General features: G+C 37.5%; 1 protein-coding gene across 4 annotated transcripts in view; it reads right to left on the bottom strand.

Moving 5' to 3' along the window:
* cacna1c (calcium channel, voltage-dependent, L type, alpha 1C subunit) overlaps positions 1 to 25,225 on the bottom strand; it is a 143,845-nt gene that overhangs the window by 19,092 nt on the left and 99,528 nt on the right. For 2 of the 4 annotated variants that reach the window (XM_079818245.1, XM_079818247.1), the window contains exons 4-30: positions 20,702 to 20,841; positions 17,859 to 17,998; positions 17,174 to 17,335; positions 16,872 to 17,074; positions 15,149 to 15,252; positions 13,844 to 14,016; positions 11,099 to 11,189; positions 9,819 to 9,845; positions 9,280 to 9,440; positions 8,112 to 8,337; positions 7,826 to 8,027; positions 7,622 to 7,742; positions 7,413 to 7,527; positions 7,034 to 7,154; positions 6,166 to 6,235; positions 5,668 to 5,803; positions 5,412 to 5,541; positions 5,265 to 5,324; positions 5,019 to 5,125; positions 3,324 to 3,411; positions 3,077 to 3,184; positions 2,881 to 2,933; positions 2,625 to 2,771; positions 1,998 to 2,199; positions 1,701 to 1,859; positions 1,495 to 1,605; positions 404 to 487 (exon numbers count right to left, since the gene is read on the bottom strand). In XM_079818245.1, coding sequence (XP_079674371.1) covers positions 404 to 487; positions 1,495 to 1,605; positions 1,701 to 1,859; positions 1,998 to 2,199; positions 2,625 to 2,771; positions 2,881 to 2,933; positions 3,077 to 3,184; positions 3,324 to 3,411; positions 5,019 to 5,125; positions 5,265 to 5,324; positions 5,412 to 5,541; positions 5,668 to 5,803; positions 6,166 to 6,235; positions 7,034 to 7,154; positions 7,413 to 7,527; positions 7,622 to 7,742; positions 7,826 to 8,027; positions 8,112 to 8,337; positions 9,280 to 9,440; positions 9,819 to 9,845; positions 11,099 to 11,189; positions 13,844 to 14,016; positions 15,149 to 15,252; positions 16,872 to 17,074; positions 17,174 to 17,335; positions 17,859 to 17,998; positions 20,702 to 20,841 — 3,441 coding nt within the window. The remainder of the gene's footprint in view (positions 1 to 403; positions 488 to 1,494; positions 1,606 to 1,700; positions 1,860 to 1,997; positions 2,200 to 2,624; positions 2,772 to 2,880; positions 2,934 to 3,076; positions 3,185 to 3,323; positions 3,412 to 5,018; positions 5,126 to 5,264; positions 5,325 to 5,411; positions 5,542 to 5,667; positions 5,804 to 6,165; positions 6,236 to 7,033; positions 7,155 to 7,412; positions 7,528 to 7,621; positions 7,743 to 7,825; positions 8,028 to 8,111; positions 8,338 to 9,279; positions 9,441 to 9,818; positions 9,846 to 11,098; positions 11,190 to 13,843; positions 14,017 to 15,148; positions 15,253 to 16,871; positions 17,075 to 17,173; positions 17,336 to 17,858; positions 17,999 to 20,701; positions 20,842 to 25,225) is intronic. The other 2 variants (XM_079818248.1, XM_079818246.1) reach the window with 2 other exon arrangements.

Genomic DNA, 25,225 nt, shown 5'->3' with positions numbered 1-25,225 from the left:
TCCATCAAACCCACCCTGAAAAGAATGGCTGGGACTTCTGGGTTAGTTCAGGTGTGACTGTTAGTTACAGCAAAATACATCATGGCCTGGAGGATGAATATAAACGTTCGCTCTCTCTCTTTCACTGGCCTACTGAAAAACGCTCCTGTTCGAACCATTAGTTTTCTTGCGCGTGTGCCCTAAATAAACCTCTCACCACCAGAGGGCGACCTGCCACAGCAGCCATCTTGCCATTGGAACAGGAAATGAAGAGTTGGAGACAGCAGGAGCAGAGAATGGCAGGAAGCACAGGGGAATGAAAAGACAGCAGAGATGGACAGGAGAGCAAAAGAGAGAAAAGGAGGTGGGAAAAGAGAGAGAAAGAGAGAGAGAGAGAAAGAGAGAGAGGTGGCGATGTACTTACGTTGATCTCACTCAGAATGACGTCTATAATGCTGCCAATTACGATGAGGAAGTCAAAAACATTCCAGGGGTCACTAAAGTAACCCTACACAGGACGAGGGGAAGGTGGGGTGAGGGGTGAGAGAGGGCAGTTAGAGAGGCAGAATTTACCATAACTAGCGCTGCCCGTACCCATGATGCATGAGCACAGTCAACATCCCAAATGCCCGTTAGCCAATCACCATTCAGCACAACAAAATCAGCTCATCTAGACTTTCAGGAAATTACTGATTAAATATATCCATTTCCACAGGAAAATGCTCTTTGAATTGTGTTGATGCTCTTGTTAACTGGGGAAAGATAGCTTTCAGAGTGCTAGAGGAATTCTGAGAGCACGTCTGCTTCATCCTGTGAGTAATTCTGAGCGGATGGCATCTCTACTGACACCATTTTTACAATATCTGATTTGTGCTTAATAGAGCAGGAAAATGGACTGGAAATGGCTGCCAAGTTATGCAAGAAATAAAACTCTTTAAACACTAACTGATGGCATTACTGGCTGTCTAGGTCTTAAAGCAGGCGATGTAATTCATTTCTGAAGAAGAGCATGAGAGAGACTATCATTTTACGTTACATTTATCTCAGTCCTCATCTGGGACAAAGCTAGGGATTGTAGTAAAAGCCATATAGGGTAAATAAGTGAAATGTGACATTTCTGATGATAAGTAGAGTGTTATCTACTGTAAACTGCATTTTTGATAAAAAAAAAAAACAAAAAAAACAAAACAAAAAAAAACATAAGCAAATGAACAGAAAACATCTAGCCTGGAGGACAGCTGCAAAAATTGGTTATTAAACAGCACACAGCAAAAGAACACAAAAGTACTGATAATAAAGTACTATACAATACATGCTGGGACATCTGTATTAAGAATAGTTCATAGTCTAATCATCTCAAATTTGGCATTTTTAAAAAAATAAGATATTTCATTTTAAACTTGATTTTTAAGTATTTCATGGACACAAAACCCTAGATTCACTGGTTAATTGATTTTTTTTTTAGCTTTGCTCATATAATACATAAAAACATGCAGGGTGTGTGTGAGGGCGTACCCTGGGTTTGAATGCGATCAGTTTGAGAATCATTTCCACAGTGAAGAGGCCGGTGAACAACATATTGAGGATATTCATGGCTTTGTTGAAGGACTGAGATTGACCATGATGCTGCAAACAAACAAATAAATCAAAAAGGTAAAAAAAAAAAAAAAAAAAAGGATTTGTGTATTTGTCTGTGTGCATTTGTTCCTGATCATACTGACCTGCATGGCCAGGCAGATGGTGTTGAGAAGAATGAGGGTGAACATCAGGTACTCAAAGTAGGTGGAGTTCACCACGTACCAAACCTTGTACTGATACGGGTTCTTGGGGATGTACCGGCGCAGGGGGCGAGCCTTCAGGGCATATTCCACACACTGACGCTGTACACGCACAGAAACACATGGGCATATAATAACAGTTACACTTTAAAACACTCTCTGTATTCCTGACGGAATACTATACATTTCAATCAAAAACATTAATTTGTAACCAAACTTGGTTTATTGTCATCAGTCTACCTGGTTCTTGTCCAGCTCACAGTTTTTGTACTCTTGCTCTCCCTGCTCCTGAAATGTCACAATGACGAAACCTACAAATATGTTCATCATGAAGAAGGCGATGATGATGATGTAGATGATGAAGAATATAGAGATGACCACACGGTAGTTGTAGATCGGCCCAACATCCTCTGTATGGGAGTCAATGGCTCTGTAGAGGAGCCTGCAGGAGGACAGAGAAGTTCCTCTCAGTGTTTTGAATCAGTTTTTAATTTATTTCTTTATTACTGGCTGTTTACATGAATAATTATATGGAAATACATTTTAAATATATTAAAATAGAAAACACTCCTTTTAATTTGTAATAATATTTCACAAAATTATTGTTTTACTGTATATATATATATATATATATATATATATATATATATATATATATATATATATATATATATATATATATATATATATATATATATATATATATATATATATATATATACTGTATATAAATGCAACTTTGGTGAATAGGCCTTTTTTAATATATAAATAAATAAAAGGCCTATTCACCAAAGTTGCATTTAATTTATACATATATCGTGTATGGGAAGTATGTCTGTGAGCATGTGAGTAAGTTGCGTATCGTACCCTGGCCAACCCTCAAAAGTAGACACGGCAAACAGAGCCATCATTCCCTGCAGGACATCATCAAAGTTGAAGTCACTATTCTCCCATGAACGCTGAGCTTTCTCTGGCTTCACAACATTCCCATCCTTGTACAATATGTATGACCCCCTGTAACACAAACACACACACAGTCCACACATATACATATGAATTAGGAGCTGATTTTTTTGAATACTGTAAATGTAAAACTTTGTATCAAAAGACACAGGGACGTTACCTGCACTCGGCCTGTGTTTGTTTAGAGGTGTCTGTGCAGTAGAAGAATTTGCCCTAGAAAACAAACACATGGACTGATGTGCCAACAGCACATACAACGCAACAACTGGGTTCCAGAATTAAAAATCCCATTCATTTTCTCTATAGAGAAATAGATTTTTTTTAGCAATAATGCATAATGTGACATCAGAACCTACCTTGAAGAGTTGAACACCAATACAGGCAAACATGAACTGCAGCAAAGAGGTGACGATGACGATATTCCCAATGGTGCGGATGGCTACAAACACACACTGGACCACATGCTATGGACGCAAAACAAAGCTCTCAATTAATATACATGTTCATGACATCTATCACAGTACATGAAAAGCATTGGTCAGAGTCATCTGAAGAGTTTTTGTGTGAATTTTCTGTGAAAAGAAGAGAGAGAGAGAGACTCACTTTGAGGCCCTTGGCTCTGTTGATTGCTCTCAGGGGCCTCAATACCCTCAGCACTCTGAGAATCTTCACTACATTAATGGCACTTGACCTGTGAATCACATCACACAGGTCAGAACCACCAATCAGGCTAATTACTGATCATGTGACCTACTTACAACACATATACAGAGATACAGATGCCCACAGACAAAAGGGGAGGTAAGAAACACATTTCCCCATTCAACTCCATAATAATCTTAATTACCCTGGATATGCTCATTTGAAATGTATAGATTTAACGTATTAATGCAGTCAAAAGTTTTATTTTATTATAAATAAATTACTAAATAAAAAAAGAGAAAGTGAGCAACAGGGTCTCATTTACAGTTGGGATTCAGTCTTCAATTAAAATGTCATTAAGGACCTCCTACCATAGGATGCTAATTATTTTAGTGCCAACAATTCGGAACAGACAGCATCTTTATTGGCCCAGTGTTATTTTAATATTATTTGTATACTATTATAGTATTTATAAATATTTTTAATTAGCTTTCATGTTTATATTTTCAGTTTTCATTACAATTTTAGTTTAACTTATTTTTATTTCAGTTTTAATCGTAGTACTTCAAATTTTATTATTTTATTAGTTGACAAGGCAACATTTACAATTTACATTATAATTTTTGACCACAAGGTGACGTTTCAACTCAAACATTTTGAGTACCTTTAGGGCATGGTGCCAATGACACTTACTGAGTTTCGTAATGATATGCCAATGTTTATACGACAAAATAAAAAATTGGGAACTGTTCGACTCGACATGCTGCACCAAATCTAAACAGACTAGTTTTCTTTTTTTTTTTGCCAAACCGTTCAGGAGTTATAAGCAAAAAAAAAAAAAAAAAAATGATATCTCCGGACTACTAGGCGGCACTGTGCCGAAACACTGGTACTCTCTGTACCAGTACCCTCAGGTCATGGTTGTCATAATACACACCAAGGCTGAATCTGAAATCGCACCCTAAACCCTCATTCACTATTCCCTACGTTAGTCCACTAATTCGAATTTGGACCGCCGTTGAGTGTACATCGATTGTACTCGTTACACATCCGTGCAGTGTGGGATAGGATGAGAGCACTCAAATACGTCCACTATGGTTTTGGACACCACTATAAATGGCTGTCCTATTTGAGGGTATAGGGGACGATTTCAGATTCAGCCCAAGTTTGGTCTGAATATGCTAAAGTTTTACGGAGATATAGCCTCACGTCCATTTTGACATACTCTTTGCCAAATTCGTCAAATTCGTCAAATTGTCAAAAAAGCTTCGATTAATAATTTTTTTTATCGCCATGGTCTGAAGGTGATCTGGTTAAATTTTTGTTATAATCAGAGCAACAGTCCTAGAAGGAGTTTGAAAAAGTAGGGTTTTTTTCAGTTTTTCCATCTATTTTTATTTTATCTAAGCTTTATTTAAATTACTCAAAACTTGATTTTTAATAGTAAATAGTAACAAAAATTATTTAAAAAATAGAATACATTTGTAATAGTTTCAGTTTTAGTCAAGAATAACGACACTGGATTGGCTTGACATGAACTGAAAAGCATTTGATTGGACGTTGGTATTAAAAAGGGTTGCACTGGATAGGTTATTTGTGACATGAGAAGCAGTAGTACTGGTTAGTTTGTCAGTTCGTTTGGAAAAAGGTACTTACTGAATTCCAGAGGAGATCAGAGACACACTGACCACCACCAGATCCAAAATATTAAAATAATTTCGACAAAATGAACCCTTATGTAGGAACGCTCCATATGCTGTCATCTGAGAGGAAGAGCAGACAAATGGAGAGACAGCGAGGAATTAGATGAGTATGAAATTAACTCATGAGAAGGTTATAGTAGGAAAGATATTATTTGCATGAAATGAACTGGGACACATTTACCTTTAAATGTAAATTTACCTTTAATATGATCTCTATGGTGAAGATTCCTGTAAACACATAATCTGCATAGCCTAGAATCTAGCAGAGAAAAAGAGAGACACATATCAAAGCCTCATAACAGCAGCTCTACAAATGTGATGTATATGTCAGTGTGTTTGTGTGTACCCTATTCCTGACTGAGTCATTCATCACTGGGTCCTCTGCTGCCAGTGAAATACTGCTCAGCAGTATAAAGAACAGGATTAAATTGGTGAAGACGTTGTGGTTTACAATCTTGTGACACAAAACCCTGAACCTACAGAAGAGAGAGAGGGAAAATGGGGTTGAGAGACATTTTCGAGTGTGGACTTAGAATACATACGAGTAACATAACCCACTGAAAATCAAGGTCTATAGGTGTGTGTGTATGTGCATTTCATACTTGTTACTGGGGCTGAAAATAAAGAAAGCTCTGGCTTCTGGCATGGGGATGGCTTTCTCCTTCAGCTGAATGTCGGAGAGTGGACGTGGACGAGGACCCACTGGCATCTCTGGCTCTTCCTCGTCCTCCTCTCCTGCTAAAAAAAAACAAACAAAAGAGAATTTTTGAAACAAACAAAAAAACAAAAAAACAAAAAAATCCACTAACTGCATCAGACACATCATCCCTCTTCAGTTCCACAGATGATTTGCATCACTGTAGATGGCCCATGTCATCTAGTGAAGGTGACATGGGCCGGGAAATGAGGTGAACTTGGGGGAAATCAACAGTAAAGAGAAGGAGATCTTTTCTCAACTGAAAAACAATTCACATAAAAGTGCTCCCAGGGCTGAATAAAACAGGCCTAGACTCTTCTGTGGAATTACTTCTGACAGTTTCCTCAGTTTTTTTTAAATATATATATATATATATATATTTTAACACTTTCTTTTAACACACCTGGGAAATCGTTCACAGGATATGGATTCTTCTCCTCGTTCTCCTCCCCTGTGTACTCATCTATGTTGATCTAAAATCAGAGAAACAAACAATAAAAAACCTATTTTAAAAATGTTATAATATTAATTATTATCAAGTTAATATTATTTTAAAATTATTATTATTAATACTTTTTACCCAACAAATAACTGTAAAAGGAATGAATACAAAAAAATCATTAGAAAAATGAATTATGACAAATAAATGAACAACTACAAAGTCCCTGTGCATCTTTAAATGACTGCGTATTTGTTTATGTGTGTGTGTGTGTGTGTGTGTGTGTGTGTGTGTGTGTGTGTGTGTGTGTGTGTGTGTGTGTGTGTGTGTGTGTGTGTGCGTGCGTGTGCATTTTGCATGCAATTTTTTAATAAACAATTTAAACATTTGTGTCATTTATCATATTGTTGTTACCACCATTTTAAACACAAGTCACTCTAGGCTGTGTGCACAATAAAGATTTGTAGAGATAATATAATTATAATATTATAATTAAAATAATATAATAATATTTTAAATTATTACTAATTCTAATATTTCTTAGCACAAATTACTGGAAAATGTCAATGAATCCCAGAAAACTTAATTAGACGCAATTCATTGGAAGAATTATCTTAATAATAGATTAATTGCTACAAAAAGTCCCAGTGCATCTAAATGAAAATGCCTGCTTGTTTGTGTGTGCTTAATATTCAGACACAATCATAAATGCAGTGTGGTGCTTTCAAATCGGCTTCAATCAGTTAATAAAACAATAATTTGAACATGAATGTTTTTGACATGTTTTTGTTGACACGTTGCCACACTAGGTTGTGCACTATTTCTATGTGACCTTGGTGGCAGTTGGTGTCTCTCCATCAGAAGTGATGGATTTTAGTTCAATCTTTTCCTCTTTCTTTTCATTCTCCAGAGGTGGTTTCTCAGAGTTCTGGCGCTTCTCAGGACTAGCCGTTCTGTAAGACAGAAATCACGTCATAAATGTGTGCAGCTTTACCATCCCACTAAGCACCTGTATTTATAGCTCTTCAGAGGGGCAAACACACTTCTTTAAAATTATCCTTAATTTCCTCAATGTTAAACTAATGAAGTCATAACCGACACAGCCTTAATGAGCTCATTAGGCGGGAGACAGGAAATCCTCATAAGAAGGTTTTATAGGCCCTCAGACCATCTCAAAGCATAACACTCATGTGAACTGTGAGTCATTGAACCTGGCCAGTTTCTTCCTCTCTTTCTCCTCCTCTTCCTCTTTCTGTGCTGATGTCAGACTCTCGGCGTCTGCCAGGTTGTCCACGGCAATGGCCAAGAAGACATTCAGGAGGATGTCTGTTTAGAGTTCAGGAACGTCCAGGAAAAGAACTATCAGTTTTAGAATATTAGAAACATCATGTTGCGTTAAACAGGTGTTTGTTTAGGATACAGTTTCCACAGATGAAGAGGATGATGAAATAAATGCAGACGAGCATGCCAGGAAAGGAGGGCCCTCCATACGCCATGATGCCATCATACATCACAGAGTTCCAGTCCTCTCCGGTCAAAATCTACAAAATCACAAAATAAATTCATGTTTCATGTTTGAAGACGCATTGGAGAGTGTGTGCTGTGATTCAGACTGTGGCAGAACCTGAAAGACGGTGAGGAGAGACTGGGGAAAATTATCAAAGGTGCTGCGGCGCGTCTCATCGAAGTTGAACTTGCCACCAAAGAGCTGCATTCCGAGCAGACTGAAGATGATGATGAACAGGAAGAGCAGCAGAAGCAGGGACGCAATCGAACGCACAGAATTCAGCAGAGAAGCCACCAGATTACTGAGAGAGTTCCAGTACCTGAGAATGGACAGTAAGAATTAATACAAAGTCACATACCACAACTAACACACACACACACAAACACATGTGAAGAACACATACCTGGTGATCTTGAAGATGCGGAGCAGACGTACGCAGCGCAGCACAGAGATGCCGAGGGGTGACATGATCTTTGTCTCCACCAGGATGGTCTCAAGAATCCCACCGCACACCACAAAACTGTCGAAGCGGTTAAAAAGGGAGACGAAATAGGCTTGTAGACCCAGGCTATACATCTTCAGGAGCATCTCACCGGTAAAAAGAGCAAGCAACACCTTATTGGCGATATCTGTAGGAACATAAACAGCACATCCATTCACTTTTTTATACAATTTCAAAAAGTTTGGAGTCAGTAAGAGTTTTCTTAAATAAAATTAAGATTTTTATTCAGCAAGGACATATTAAATTGATTTTAAAAAATTACATTACACAGCATTAACAGAGCAGCCTTGGTTGGCCAAGTGTTTTTCATTTTGTCAGATCAAACCAAAGCTCTAAGATCAATCACATAACAACATTTGACAGGATTTTATGAGACTGGATGGTCACTGTTGAGCTCCGAGAGACTGTAGAGCAGGGATGGGCAACTTTGGACTTGGACCACTTTCAGAGTTTAGCTTCAACCCAAATTAAACACACCAGAAAAAGCTAATCAAGGTCAAGAAAGCTACAGGTTGGTGAACTTTTTTCAGGGTTGGAGCGAAACTCTGCAGGACAGTGGTCCTCAAGCCTTCCGAAGTTACCCATCCCTGCTGTAGAGTGATATGAGACATGGGAGACATGTAGCATTGCCAAATGGAATTAAATTAATTACAGTTCTGTCAATGATTGACAATTAGCATATAGTTTGGATTGGCGTATGGTTCTGTTCTGGGCAAGAACTCCCTGCGTATTCATGCAGCCTAGTATGGATATTCTGATTCAAGGGGAATCAGAATGCCAAATCCTGACTGGCAGTGAGGAGCTGGGGATGGGGTAGGTTAATTAGCTCCGGAGAGACATAGCTGCTGATAATACTGAAGGAGCTTATATATGTATGCTGTGATAGACATCGTATTCCTATAGACTGACATGACCTGCCAGAACTAAAGCTACGCATGATTACGTTTATCAAACATACATTTTTACAAATGATTGATAGCTCAAAGTTGCATTGTTTCATATTTCAATAGTTATAGTATTTTTAGTGTTTTATTTTGATACGTATGTACAGAATTCTAATTTTGAGTACCTTGAACATTGGTGAGCCAGTCTGGCTGCTGGTGGTGCTCTGAGGCAATGGTAAGTGTGTTCAAAAATACCAGGAAAATCACCAGCCAGTAGAACACATTAGACTTCACTGCTGCGCGGCACTTACGCCGACATAACCGATTCCACCTGCGTGAATATCGACTGCGAAAACAAAGACAGAGAAGAATATAATATAACAAATTCAGAATTCAAAGTATGTGCAACCTGATTCTTCAACTCGCCATTCTTACCATCTGTGATAAATATCCTTTCAGTATTCACTAAATGCACTTTCTGTAAACATAACTGTGTGTGTTTCAAACTGGCAGTGATTGGAAATTCTGCTGCTCTGAATTCTTTTGGCATCTATAGCAAACAAAGCTGAATAATTCTGAACTTGTTAATGGATATGCAGCAACTGATTAGAGGGCAACCGTGATGATCAAAACACAACACTGGCATCAAAACACAACACACACACATATATGAAGAGCGACAAGGAAGGCAGCCTCGCTTTCAGACGGTATGTAATGTACTAACCTGAATTTGGATTTGGAGATCCTATTTCTGGAATGGAAAACAGAATGTATTATACATACAGAACAGACACGACATCATGAAGGACAGTGTTTCCACAGAGACAGCAGAACTGTTGGGGCAGTCAGGTGGGCCTGCTCATACATCATCACTATATTACAGTGACCCCATGTGGAATAAAAAGATGATGAGCAGGAGCAACTGAGTGGCACCCATAGATAGATAGATAGATAGATGATAGGTAGATAAGCCGCGTTTCCACCGCAGGAACTTTCCCCAGGAACTATGGGCTTTGGGTTGGTACTCGGTGTGGGTGGATGGATGGATGGATGGATAGATAGATAGATAGATAGATAGATAGATAGATAGATAGATAGATAGATAGATAGATAGATAGATAGATAGATAGATAGATAGATAGATAGATAGATAGATAGATAGATAGATAGATAGATAGATAGATAGATAGATAGATAGATAGATAGATAGATAGATAGATAGATAGATAGATAGATAGATAGATAGATAGATAGATAGATAGATAGATAGATAGATAGATAGATAGATAGATAGATAGATAGATAGATAGATAGATAGATAGATAGATAGATAGATAGATAGATAGATAGATAGATAGATAGATAGATAGATAGATAGATAGATAGATAGATAGATAGATAGATAGATAGATAGATAGATAGATAGATAGATAGATAGATAGATAGATAGATAGATAGATAGATAGATAGATAGATGCATTTTTGTTCTGCTTGACGTTGTATTCACATTTGTGAGTAATTGAACAGTTCTTCTGATTTAACTGTTTAATAGATACACACTGTGAACAACTGTCAATATCTGTGGGAATGTTTATATATAATAATTATATATATATATGGCTATTGTGTTCCTATCTGTGTTTGTGACATAAAACACTGATCACTGACGGGGCAGATCAGCTGGAAAACAGACAACAGCAACAGATGCACAGAGAAAAAAACGACACTGAAGATCACGGGAGCGCCAAGAGCCGCCCACTGGGCCATGCTGACCTCGCCTGCCAGTTTACTGCCATTAACTTGGGACTCCATTTAAAACTAGAGCTCAACCTTACAACTGAGATTTCTGTAAATGTCTGAATACTGAAAAGAATATGTCTGAAGAAGATTAAACATGTGGGAAAAATGTAATATAGGAATTAGAGAAAAGCAGAGGAGATGATCAGGAAGGAGAACAGAAGGAAGAGGAGAAAAGAGGAGGAACGGGATGCTGTGGGGACTTACGCCATGCGGGTACAGCAGGTCTCTCCTTCCATGTCTCCAGCTGGAGCATTATCAGTGTTCACTGACTCATTTTCACTGGCCGGCATACTCACTGCACGAGAGAGAGAAAGAGAGAGAGAGAGAGAGAGAGAGAGAGAGAGAGAGAGAGAGAGAGAGAGAGAGAGAGAGAGAGAGAGAGAGAGAGAGAGAGAGAGAGAGAGAGAGAGAGAGAGAGAGAGAGAGAGAGAGAGAGAGAGAGAGAGAGAGAGAGAGAGAGAGAGAGAGAGAGAGAGAGAGTGATGAATTACCAGTAAAGACGATACTCATTGCTCATCAAAGGCTGGTTTCACACATGCACTCACACACAAGCAACTGACTTCCAACCTGTAAAGAACCCTTACTTTACACGTTTACCCAGACACATTGACAGCAGAGATTAGACCAGGGTCCAAAATAAAATTTACTAAATGACAAATGCGAGTTACCACGTTTTTTTCACTATGTTTCTGACAAAGAAGATAATTTTGTACATTTTGTACAAAGCTGGTTGTCAGTATTATGTACAAAACACGGAATAATCCCAAATTCCACAGTCATAACAACAAAACTATAACAAAACAATAATATAAACAGTTCTTTATAAACAGACTCAACAGTCCTGATGACAGCCAAGCCAACCTTTCGTCCATATCCATGCTCAGATGTGACCTTTAACGTTTAAGATGAACCATGATTAAGATGAAAGTGCTTTCAAAAATAAAATACCACACTTCATCAACAGACACATACTTACAACATACTATACTGCTAGTATAGTTTTATGACTGTTGAACCTATGAATCAATCTTGATTAAACTAGGCTTCAAACAGCAAGAAAAACCAAAACCAAACCAAAAAAAAAAAAAAGTTTGACAAACTTACCCAAATATGTCATGTAAAAGATTCTGTTGCTAGCCAAAACAATGCTAATCTACCAATCAGCATGCAGGCCTACAATTCCATCTCATTAACATGCACAGGGGGTGGGGTCAAGCAGGGTCTCTAAATTCCATGCTGCATTCTCATTGGCTCTGACCTTTTTCCCTAATTCTACTTCTCAGATTAAAAAAAACACATTATCAACCAGAATACACCACCCTTGAAAATGGGATTATGGGATTATGTTTGATCGGATATTCAGAGAGAGGATTACATATGTCGAACTGTGACATTACATCATTAGTACACTGATGATGTATTTTGAAAATTAATGTATTTAAAATGAAAATGATTGTTACTCTGTTGATTCTTGTTTTATTGAATCTATTTCAGATAAAACACATAACATAAACACTAATGCAAATCTAGCGTAGACCAATGGGGAGAAGCAACATGAGTCCGAAAAGAATATGCCCACAATACTTTGCATCCTATCTCTATGAATGTCTCACAATGGCTGTCAAAGAGAAAATCACAACCTCATAGTCAGAACCATCTGGACCATGGTGTGCACAGCAGAACTGCTTCTGTCTAGGCATCACATGCAGATCACATCGGAACAGGAGCCTGATGTGTGACTGAAGTTTAATACAAAGCACCTGATTCTGATTAAAATACCTGGAGAGAAAAAAACTACAACATGCTAAAAGTCCAGATATTTCAAACAGAAAAAATTCTCCCACCCCAAAAGAGCAGTGGGTCCAAATTTCAAAACTCTCAGATTCTTCATGCCCATCATCATTCAGAAATCTAAAATCTGGAGAACTGAGCAGAGAGTCCCCATCACCCTCCATACCCAGATTGGAGGGTGAGGATGGGTTAGGGGTCAGTATAAAGGTCTGGGGGGCTTGTTGCACTTTTGCCATGCAGACGCAAAAGTAAACCGTGGTTGCTATGGAGACGCACACGCCTTACGAAGCAGAGCCGCTTTTTTCTTCACCGCTCCACGGATGTACTGTAAACGATGAGTCTTCCCTGAAAACAACAGAGCAAGACTCAAACAGTCAAAGACAGACACATTCACAGACACTGAGAGAGAGAGAGAGAGACGCCACCAGTCCTCTCCATCCTGAACATTAATCATTGAGCACGACAGTCACACCCAACTCAAGACACTTGACACAAAACACTTAACATAAAACATCACTGTTGATACAATACATACAAATAATCTGTTGCATTAATGAGGTGCAGTTGTATTTTGTGCAATTAGATGTGCGTCAGTATGTGGATTAGGGTATATCTGAATATATTGTACGCGTATGAAAGTGTTTTCCACAATCTCAGGCTATGAAATGCCAGAGTCAGAATGCACACACAAGTATATCCCTGCAGGAACTTATCATTCACATCTATTATTCTTAATATAGATGAATTATAATTCCTCTAAACCAACCCTAAGCCTAAAACATTTGGCAGTTTTAGACATCTCGCTCGATGTAGATCACTATCTAGGTCCTCTATAACTTTTATCCTTATGAAAATACCCTCACAAGGAGGTTTGGTCCGCTACTGGTAGCTGCTTTTATCCCTAATAAGGACTGCAAAACCAGTCCTTATAAAATATTTCATGTAGATATTTATAGATTTGGAAGTATTTTCAGATTAAGTATAGATTAAAGCAATCAAAAAGTCAGAGTTTAGCACTTGATCATTTCAAAGTCCTCTTTTGCTTTTAAAATTAATATATTAAATATGCATGGACAAAGCTCTCGCAAACATCTCAGATTCGAACAAACTAAGGGCAGATCAATTCCCCACCCTCGTGCTTCCCTGCTTTGTACTTACGATTTCTAGGCTTGTCGTCATCCAGTCCCTCGTCGTCATTCTCAGGATCGATATCCTCCGCCTGCGTGATCCAGTCCAGGTAGCCCTTCAGATCCTCCTCCAGTTGCTGCTTCTCACGGAGCTTCTGGAAATCGCCGCGAGCTTTGGCCTTTTCTCGCTCTTTAGAGAACTCTCTGAAAAGAGGAGAGACTTCCTCTAAATACCCATCCCATAAAATTAACAGACTGAATTCAAAATGAAAGAATTATTGTAAAAGAGCAATTGAATATCAAAAATATGATTTATTCAAATGATTAAAGTCAACATAAAATGGTATTCACTAGTTCATGATATGCACTAGTTTTTGTAACAAGTGTAATATGTCACCAAGGCTGCATTTATTTGATCAAAAATACAGTAAAAACATAAATAATGTGAAGTAAAAACTGTTTTCTATATTAATATATTTTAAAATGATCACATGATCCTTCAGAAATCATTCTAATATGTTTATTTAGTTCTCAAGAAACATATGTTGAAAAAAGTTGTGCTACTTAAAGAACAGCGTTTATTTGAAATAGAAATCTTCAAGTTATAAATGTTAACCAAACTTCTATTCTAAACATTATAAATGCCTTTAGTGTCACCTTTGATAAAAGTAATGCATCCTTACTGAACAAAGTTATTAATTTCTTTAAAAACAAATCTTACTGATCTTGCATGTTTCACTGATGTTGCATATTTCTTGCATGAAACAGAACAAGAACAAGAAAATCGCTCACAGTGAGATCATGAAAGTATTTAATTCAATAGGGTCAGTGCTGATTTCATGTTGACTTTTGGGCACATTTTAAAGACATTTGACTAATTTTATAATTTCACAGGAAGATAACAGAGCTCTCTCACACACTCTCTCCGACAAAGGATAGTAATTAAGTTAGAAAGAAAGAAAAAAATATGGAGAGATGATGAACGAGTGTCCCTTACCCGCTTAAAACCCCAAGAACCAAATTAAGAACAAAAAAGGAGCCAATGATGATTAAAGTGACAAAATAAAGCCACGGCCAGGAATTCCCTACAGCATCATTCACCTGGGAATGGAGGGAGGGAGTATGGGGAGAGAGAGGGATGGTTGGATGGAGGAGTACAGAGTTGAAGAGGGATGAATGATTGATTAGTATGCGTCTGCTGGACATGGGCAGTGCTACACAAACCCTCTGTGGCTCGCTCAATCCCAGTGCTTTAAGAAAACAAATGTTGGATGGTTCGGTCAGAGCTTGTTGTACTGTCCACAGAAAACACACACACTCAGCACACAATGCTTACCCGCTCAACACACCCAGAACCAGATTTAGAACGAAAAAGGATCCAAAGATGACCAGACTGACAAAATAGACCCACGGAAGCTCATAACCCATGGCATCCTGCATCTGAGACGAGGAGGGGACAGTTAGAAAAAAGAGAGAAGGAGTGGAGAGAAGAGGAAGACAGTCAGCAGAAACGAGTGCAGTGAACAGCACATGCTTGTCCCTCAGAAACCCAGAACATCAAGCAAACCCATGAAGCATAGAGCATCTTGAACAGAGAGAAAGACAGACAGAGAGAGAGAGACAGAGACAGAGAGAGAGAAACATTCAGCCGTGTCTGTTTGACTGCGTTAAAAGATGTCATCAGGAAAACCGTCAATCACTTTAAGTATCTGGGAGAGTGCAGAAGACTGAGATACAGTAAAGATGGGCTGTAGAGATCAGCAGTGATATAATCACACACACAGGGCTCAGCAGGATTTTTTCTGCTAGCGAGTCGGGCAAGTAGTTCTGATTGCCTTGCCGACATTTTCAATGGCCAAGAATGTTCAATGTTTATTTTTAGCAATGGTTTTATATATTTGCTAGAAATATTTATATTACTGATGACATACTAAATGTTTACTAATTATTAGTGCACACAAATAATTTTTTCTTTACAAAAAGAAACGTGTAACACACTGGAAATAACACAGCTAATATAAATTCATAAATTCATAAAAACTATTTTGCTGGAAAATAATGTCATATAATGCAAAAAAAACTGTTGTAGTGTTGTAGTAAGTCATTTCTGCAAATTCAAAACATTATCTTGGTGAAAAATTGACAGAATTTTCAGAATTTCAATGTAAAATACATTACAAAAAGTATAAAAATGGATGTACAAAATCAATGAATGTAAAATTTGGCAATGGCCTGGGACAGTGAGTCATCCTTGTTGTTGTGCACTAACCTACACACCACCCACCAAGTCCAAAAAAACTCAAAAAACAATATAAATAGAAATAAATGCTATAAATAAATAAATGCAACAAACTATGGCGCCTCTAAAGGGACATGGTGAAGGACAAAAAATATGAAATGGGAGGGAAAATTATTTGTCAATGCTTTTGCGTTCTCCCGCAAATGTTTTGCGTTCCCCCGTGAAACTTTACGTTCGCTCACAAATAACACAAATGCAAAGTTTCTCGAAGGAACACAAAAGTTTTCATTCACTGTGTCCCTTTAGGAGCTACGTAACAAACAAACAAATGGTAACACTTTACAATAAGGTTTCATTTGTTAACATGAAATAACCTTGAGCAATACGTTTGTTACAGTATTTATTAATCATTGTTAATGTGAGTTAATATCAATCCAGTTGCTCATTGTTTGTTCATGTTAGTTCACAGTGCATTAACCTATGTTAACAAATACAACTTTTGCTTTTAATAATGTTGAAATTAACATTAACGAATATTAATAAATGCTGCAGATGAGCAGTTCATTATTAGTTCATGTTAACTAATGTAAGTAACTAATGTTAACTCATAAAACCTTATTGTAAAGTGTTACCAAAAAAACGAATACATAAAATTGCAAAAGAATATGTGCAGGATTCTTAATAGAAGTTTAACTAGGGACACTGAGAAATATTTCTACCCTACCTCAGTTATGTGCTGTGCATGTCTCGCTGTACTGGACCATGTTTGCTCATGTGTACAGTCATAAGGTGTGACGTGCCGTTACTGGAGCAGACTCACCCAGTAGAGGACATCAGTCCAGCCCTCCATCGTGATGCATTGAAACACAGTCAGCATGGCAAATGCAAAGTTATCAAAGTTCGTGATTCCATCATTTGGACCCTCCCATCCCATCATGCACTGCGTTACGTTGGCCGGGGTGCAGTGTCGTCCATGGGCGGAGCTTGGGGCACAGGGGGCTGGCTTCTCTTCAGATATAGTGCCTGAATGAAAATAGGATTTTTTTTCAGTTGATCTGGGTAAAAACCAGGGGCCAATGATTAGTACAAGGGAGGAAAAAATGCTGAAGATAAAGCCCTGACCTTTGTGTCCGTCTTTGAAGAAAAAACAGGTTCTGTGCATCTTGCCCATGAAGAGCTCGAGGCCGATGATGGCATAAATGATGATGACGAACAGAACGAGCAGAGCGATGTGCAGGAGGGGAACCATGGCTTTAATGATGGAGTTCAGCACAACCTGTAAACCTGCAACCACACAGGAAATTAATGTAAAAAAAACCTCTAAATAATCTAAAAAATATATTTTCCTCATGGATGGTTTTCCTTGTTTTAAAACTCTTAATGCTTATAAAAATGATCAAGTACAGTCAGCTGATCATGATCAGGATCCCATTTTGAAGTAAAACCAGAACAGCTTACAACGGATGGTCAATTACAGTATACAGTTTAACCGTCATTATAATTAAGTGTTGAAAAAATATTTGACTGCAGAATAAAGCAACTGTTTAAACATGATCAAGTATCCCAGAGAGAAGCATAATAATGGGTAATGAACAGTCACATTCTGGACAAAATTGGCAATCAAAAAAGAAACTTCTGGGTTGTGATGATTACGGAATCTACATTTTGTAGAATCGTTTCAGATCCTCCTACAGAAAGGAAATTTAAATTCATGTTCTCTGTTTCTCAGCCCTGACTCATGAACGACTTACTCAGCAATCACCAGATGAGAGAGAGAGAGTGTGTGTGTGTGTGTGTGTGTACTCACTAGGTACTCCAGACACGAGTCTCAGAGGTCTCAACACTCTAAAGGCTCGCAGGGCTTTTACATCAAACCCTGCAGCCTTGCCTCCCATTGAAGTCCCACCGTCTCCTTTAGTGGCCTGCTCTAATATTGCACTGAAGAGCCTGAAAGAGAGGATGAAAGAGGAAGTTACTGACTCATTATCATTTTACATTCCAGATTTAAAAATATTTGAATTAATTAAAAGTAATTTGTTGTTTAAATCATTAAATGATAGCAGTCTTGAGTTTACTCAGGATGCAGCATCATGCTAAATAAAACAGCTTTTTTTTAAATGCAATATTTTTCTAAATTAAATTACTGTTTGAAGTACTATTAATAAAATACACCTTAAAACCTAATGTGAAAATAAAATAAAATATTTGTTGCCTTTTTTTCTATTTTGAAAAAAAAAATAGAATGAGACATAGAACTTAACTGTTACATTAAGAAATGACATTTAGATAATTTAGTGCAGTGGTTCTCAAAGTGTGGTACGAGTACCACTAGTGGTACTCAGGATCCCTTTAGTGGTACGCAGAGGAATCACTAAATTAAATATAAATTAATGTTAAAACACAATACATTCTAATTTAAATGTTTACTTGAGTAATTTTTACGTAAAAGTATAGTACAATTTCTATTTATCTTTTAGGTACAACATATTTTAATTTAATCATTATTTATTAAATTCATTATAACTCCATTTTTCGTTTACCTGTATGTAAGCACAGTGCAGTGTTAATGTTCAATGTTAAAGTGGCTGACAACAATAAATATTCAAAAAGGCAGGTCCCAGGCACTCAATCAAACGTAAAAAAGAAGGAATTAATTAAAAAGCATTAAGAGTTTTTTCCCTGTGTTGTTTTTCTTTTTACTTTTTTTCTTTGCTCATTACGTTGGTTTCCCCAATCCTGTAGACCTGATTGCCTCATTGGGTTAATTGATTGTATTAGGCCTTATTAGGCTAATTGAATGCTTTTGGACTATGGGTGGGGTTCAACTTATAAATTGTTGTCATTATCATTCTTTGTGCTGCTTTGCCCTGAAGAAGACCATTTTTTTGGTCAAAACATGTTGGCTCTTTTAGTTTTTTAAAAGATGACTTAAAGGGTTAGTTCACCCAAAAATGAAAATTCATTAATTACTTACCCTCATGTCGTTCGACACCCGTAAGACCTCCGTTCATCTTCAGAACAGAAATGAAGATATTTTAGTTTAAATCTGATGGCTCTGAAAGGCCTCCATTGGCACAATGCACGGTTCACTCTCAAGACCCTTAAAAGGTACTAAAGACGTCGTTACAAAGTCCAACTCACTACAGTGGTTCTAAAATAACTTTATGAATCGGCAAGAATAGTTTTTGAACGCAAAAAACCCCCTAAATAACGACTTACATAGTGATGACGATTTCAAAACAAGGCATCATGAAGCTTCGCAGCGTTATGAATCAGTGAGTCGAATCATGATTCGGATAGCGTGTCAAACCGCCAAACTGCTGAAATTTGGCGATTCAAACCGCTGATTCGGCTCGCTGATTCATAACGCTTCGAAGCTTCATGATGCCTTGTTTTGAAATCGTCATCACTATGTAAGTCGTTATTTAGGGGTTTTTTTGCGCACAAAAACTATTCTCGCCGATTCATAAAGTTATTTTAGAACCACTGTAGTGAGATGGACTTTGTAACGACGTCTTTAGTACCTTTTAAGGGTCTTGAGAGTGTAAAGTGCCATTGTGCCAATGGAGGCCTTTCAGAGCCATCAGATTTCAACTAAAATATCTTCATTTCTGTTCCGAAGATGAACGGTCTTACAGGTGTCGAACGACATGAGGGTAAGTAATTAATGACAGAATTTTCATTTTTGGGTGAACTAACCCTTTAAGCCATACCAAATAAAGGCTTTTTAATTAATTCCTTCTCCTTTTTTATGTTTGATTGAGTGCCTGGGACCTGCCTTTTTGTGTCATTGGATTTTTCCCTACCCCAAGAGCACCTATTACGGACTATTTAACTCTACCTGAGCGCCAAGTTGAACCTTTTGCAACAATAAATATTCCTTTTAGGAATAAACTGCCTCGTTTTTGAACTGTGGCCTACTACGCTACTGTATTTTAATGTTGGTCATTATGGTGGTACTTGGCGAGCCAAATAATTTCTGAAGTGGTACTTGGTATAAAAAGTTTATAAACCACTGATTTAGTGAAATTGACTTTTTATTGGGAATTTAAAAAAATCGAATTTTCTGCAGGTCTTGGAAATTAATTGTATGTTCAGATAAAAGTCACTCTTTGTCATCTGCGACAGATGGGCAGGAACATGTCTTATTTGGCAAAATCATGGTGACCATATACAATTTTTTTTAATAATGATACATATATTTTAGCCTCTTTAGCAGTTAGTTCTACACATAAATCTACCTTATATACTTTTTTTAGAGAGAGTTTTTTTTTCATTCCATCTTTTTACACTCATAATTTGAAACTAAATTCATCCATTTGAATGTTTGACATTTCAAACATAACATTTCATAACATTATTGTGTTACGCAATTGTAATTTCTATGGGTGTGCAATTTTTCCAAATACGTGCATAATTAAACAACCTGTGTGCATCTTTAATAGTTGCCACTTCAGATGTGGCTAATGTGCAAACACAACAAAGCTAAACACATTGACACACTATAAAAAGCATGTTTTAATTTATTTTTTATAAATGTGTCACCTCTCATGTTTTTATGATAAATCAAGCCATACACTACAGAACACTTACTCATCTATATGTGTCTCAAGGGGACTACTGGGGTTAACACAAGGAGCTTGTACTCACCCTACCACCACAATGATGAAATCCAACAGGTTCCAGCCATTCCGCAGGTACGCATTAGGGTGACACAGCAGCCCGTATGCAATAACTTTCAGAAACGCTTCCACCGTAAAAATGATCAGAAAGAGATACTCCACCCGTTCCTAGACAGACAAAACAGAGTGAAAGAGGATATTAGTTCTCTAATTTCATCAGCTCTAATATCTTTAAACGTAAAGCCGCCCGAAGCTCTGAACCAACATCAGAAAATCTACTGAGCCATTTGTCTGGATGATATTTTATTACAGATCAGGCCTATCAGTAGAGAACAGATATCACACGCACAAATACACAGAATGTCGTTGCACCAGAGACACTGTGTTCGAGTGGATTATAGAGCAGAAATGCTGCGTCTGTAAATGCCAGACGAATTTCAGTCTTTGCTGACTGTCTCCTAACTTTCCTGTGAGAATCAAAACACAGACATTCATCTCTGAGGATGTGTCTGGCACCAGACTCTGGGAAAAGGGATTTCAGACATGATTTAAAGTGATTTAATTGATTAGTTAATAATATTGATTTCATATCAACATCTGCTGAAAAAAATACCCAAATGAAGACAATTCAAAAGCAATATATTAAATAGACAAAGTGGCGATAATAATAATATAAAACGGCAATAAATTATATAGTTAGTTTATAATAATAATAATAAAAGAAAATTAAAAGAGACAGACACTCAGAAATAAATCATTTAGACAGTTATACATTCAGTGGGAAGCCAAAAAGTCAAATTTTCAGCAGATTCCGGATACATATTGATTCCTAAGATAAAAGTCGAAATAGTTGATACACAGAAGGGAGAACATTAGCTTGGAAATGACCATAATTGCATTGTAGTTGAGAGTTTTATTACAAAAAAAAAACTGCTGGCAAATTCCTTTGTGGAAGGGATAGTGGACTGAACATTGTGATAAGCCTTAATTTTAAGGAATGAGTCCATTTAAAACTTAAACGCATGCAGACACACACATACACACACACACACACACACACAGTATATAATATCATTGTTATTATATATGTAATTAATGTATATATAATGTTATAATATATTAATGGTCCTTTATATAGATCATCAATTAAAAAGCAGAAAAAACCCAGCAGCACATGGATTTGCAACAATAAAGATAAAAATAATAAAACACTAAATAGGCGTAAATAATGACAGATTTTCAACGGGAGCAGAATGGTGTTTAGGTTGTGTGGAATCACTTTTAAAATCCAGCTGTTTTAAAAACAGGGTTAAATGATGCTGTTATCACCTACTTTACTGTAAACTCTGAGATCCGGAATCAATCTGAGGCTCTTAAATTAATTAAGCTCAATTACTGACAAGAGCCCTCGGTCATCAGCGCAATCAACACCACAGCAATCCATTACACACACACACACACACACACACACACACACACACACACACACACACACACACACACACACACACACACACACACACACACACACACACACACACACACACACACACACACACACACACACACACACACACACACACACACACACACACACACACACACACACAGACAAACACTCACACATACACACAGAACATCTAAAAATTACATTTAAATAGACAGACGAATCTGTTGTATTAGATTTAATAATGGATTCATTTTGATATCCTGTTCTCTTTATTCCCTCTGTGTTCTACAATGTGATTGGATAAGATGCAGTCTAAGAGAATGCAGTCTTGCTTAACTCCACGCCTTTTCTCCTGATTTGCTGTGTGTGTGGATGTAGGAGGTCAGAGGTCGTGGGAGCTGCACTGAGATGGTCTAGTCCCCTGAGATCTGTTTGGGTTTAAAAATAAGCTTTTTAATTCAAAATAAGGACTCCAACTATTCTCACTGAGAGAGACAGAAATATTCCCATGGCTCGGTCTGTCAACAGTAACTTTTACAAAATACATTAACTGCAGAGATCGTCAATCTGTTCTCAATAGTTCATGGGTCTTCCCAAAATCCGGATGTGCGCCCATGAGCTTTGGGTGCCCAGCTCAGATCCATTCAAACACAAGCTGCCAAAATCCTCTTCTTTCCTGCACACCAACAACAAGTACAGGACAAAAAGGATGTGTAAAAAAAGCTGTGAAATAATGCTTGACCCTTGATCGTGGTCCACTCACTTTGTTTAAAGGGGTCATGAGTAATCAAATTTGTCTTGATGTTATAAAATAAAGGTTTGATGTACTATAAAAACATACTGTAATGTTCAAAACTCAAAACTGCCCAGTACTTCTCAGTCTAAAGAGACCATTTAATTGAAGCTAAGCTACAATCAACTCCAATTTCCAAAATCAGCATGGAAAACACTTCACATCTCATTTCACTTGCAAAGAGGACTTTACATATGAATTTTAAAGGCACATCAGCAAAAATCATGTAAAATTATGGCTGTTTTTTTTTTTTTTACTGATTAGCCCTATGTGGACCTAAGGGGGGAAAATAAATTAAATTAATTACATAAATTATGAAAAGATCCCTTTTAAACCAAGCATCACTTCCTTTAAGAGTCATTAATTCTCATAATATTCTTTCAGTATTCTCTCCACCGGCACCATCTGCCTTATATGTGCTGAACACATCTATATCAGTTCATCAGGGGACAATATCATGCCTATCACAATAGTCCCATATCTAATCTCTCCTTGTATGGTATATCAGTAAGGACAATGAAGATAAAGTGCGTGTGTATGTGTGTGTGTGTGTGTGCGTGTGTGTGTGTTTGAGTTTATGTGTGTTATGGTGTGCTTTATACTACTTCATAATTATGAGTTTACGCCGCATATCCTTCAGCAAGACTGACTGGGTACTTTCTGAAAGACAGAGCGAGAGAGACAGAGAAAGTGTGAGTGAGAGAGAGAGAGAGCGATTTACAGGGATACTCACTCATGCCCATAATTGCAGCAATAGCACATTTAAAAAGGTCAATTTAAGCCTGGAGTAGCGTAAGATATCTGTGTGAGTGAGAATGTATTATTAAGACTCTTAAAAGGCGAGACATGTTAGTTTTCCTTTGAACCAGCTGGCACAGAGTCAGACACACACACATTCAGAGGCATCTGGCACAGTGAAACCCTGAGCTCTCAGGTTCTGCCTCTGATCCAAGACCTGTCCCGCACACACACACAAAGACACAGGTTCACTTTCTTTGTGGGGACTCTCCATAGACGTAATGGTTTTTATACTGTACAAACTGTATATTCTATTAATCACACAAAACTTTCTGCATTTTTATATTTTCAAAAGAAAACCCATGGGGACCTCAATTTGGGTCCCCACGGTGACACAAGTCCTCATGAGTCAGTGTGCATTCAAGTTGAAGTCCCCACAGGGATAGCAAAACATGAACACACACACCATTGATCAAATATAATAGATCAAACTATCTAATTAAAAGGAACAATTCACCCTAAAATTCTGTCATTATGTATTTTATACTTTATACTCAAAGTGAGAAGTGACCATGTTTAAAGGGGTCCTGAATTGAGAAATCAACTTTCCCTTGAGCTTTTGATATATAAAAGCACATGGTAATATAAGAATATCCTGTAAGTTTCAGAGCTGAAAACTTCCTTACTAGTAAAAATAAAAAAGCTTTTATTGACACCAGGCCCAGCCAACGATCGATCTCAGAATATGCCACACCTTGACATCATCGTGTGGTGAAGCACCGCCTCAACAGAAGAAGAACAACGCCTGATTCTGTAGCCCTGCCCACCGACTCGTGCTTGACATGACATAGGCCTACATAGAGCTAAACCGAATCGAACTTCTAAGCAATAAATGACGCAAAAGCTTCATTCGGATTCCATTATTATGAAAACATGGATTAATTTTATTTTTAATGAAGATCCAGCTCATGCGGGGAAGATATTGCGCGTTTATTCCTTCATTTCACCACGGATTCGTTTGTAAACAAGAGACTGGATTTGCAGACAGGATGAGATTACATGAATGAATGAAGCAACACACTTGTGTGAGTAAATTTTTTTTTTTTAAATGTGATAGTATTGCATTGTTACAGATCGTTTGATATCTATTGATTATGTGTACGTGTCTGACTGAACATTAGCACGCTGTCATAGGCTGGAGAATCCTTTGGAACAGACAGGCAACCAAAACGTAAGCCCAGCCTTATCTTATCTTAAATAGTGAAATAACATTCCTTTCTTGATGTGCGTTGTTTACTCTCTTGACTTGATATTTGAAGGAAAAATACAATCGCAGAAGTTTTGATCATGCTGATTTGTCTGACTCTGCAGTGAGGCTTGTGCGTGCGTGTGTGTGTGTGTTAGTGATGCACGGTTCACGTTATATCCACAGAACGGGCGGGCCAAGAAATAAAAAAATAACATTCCAAACAATCGCGGGTGGATGAGAGATGAATCATTGTGTTTGTTTGATAAAGATATTTTGCGAGCCCTGTGGGCGATTCATTCCAGTTGCCGTTTTCCCACACGCT

Source organism: Gobio gobio, assembly GCF_949357685.1.
Source record: "Gobio gobio genome assembly, chromosome: 5".
NCBI lineage: Eukaryota > Metazoa > Chordata > Actinopteri > Cypriniformes > Gobionidae > Gobio > Gobio gobio.
The sequence above is the reverse complement of the archived record's forward strand: the minus strand, read 5'-3'. Positions and strand labels throughout refer to the sequence as shown.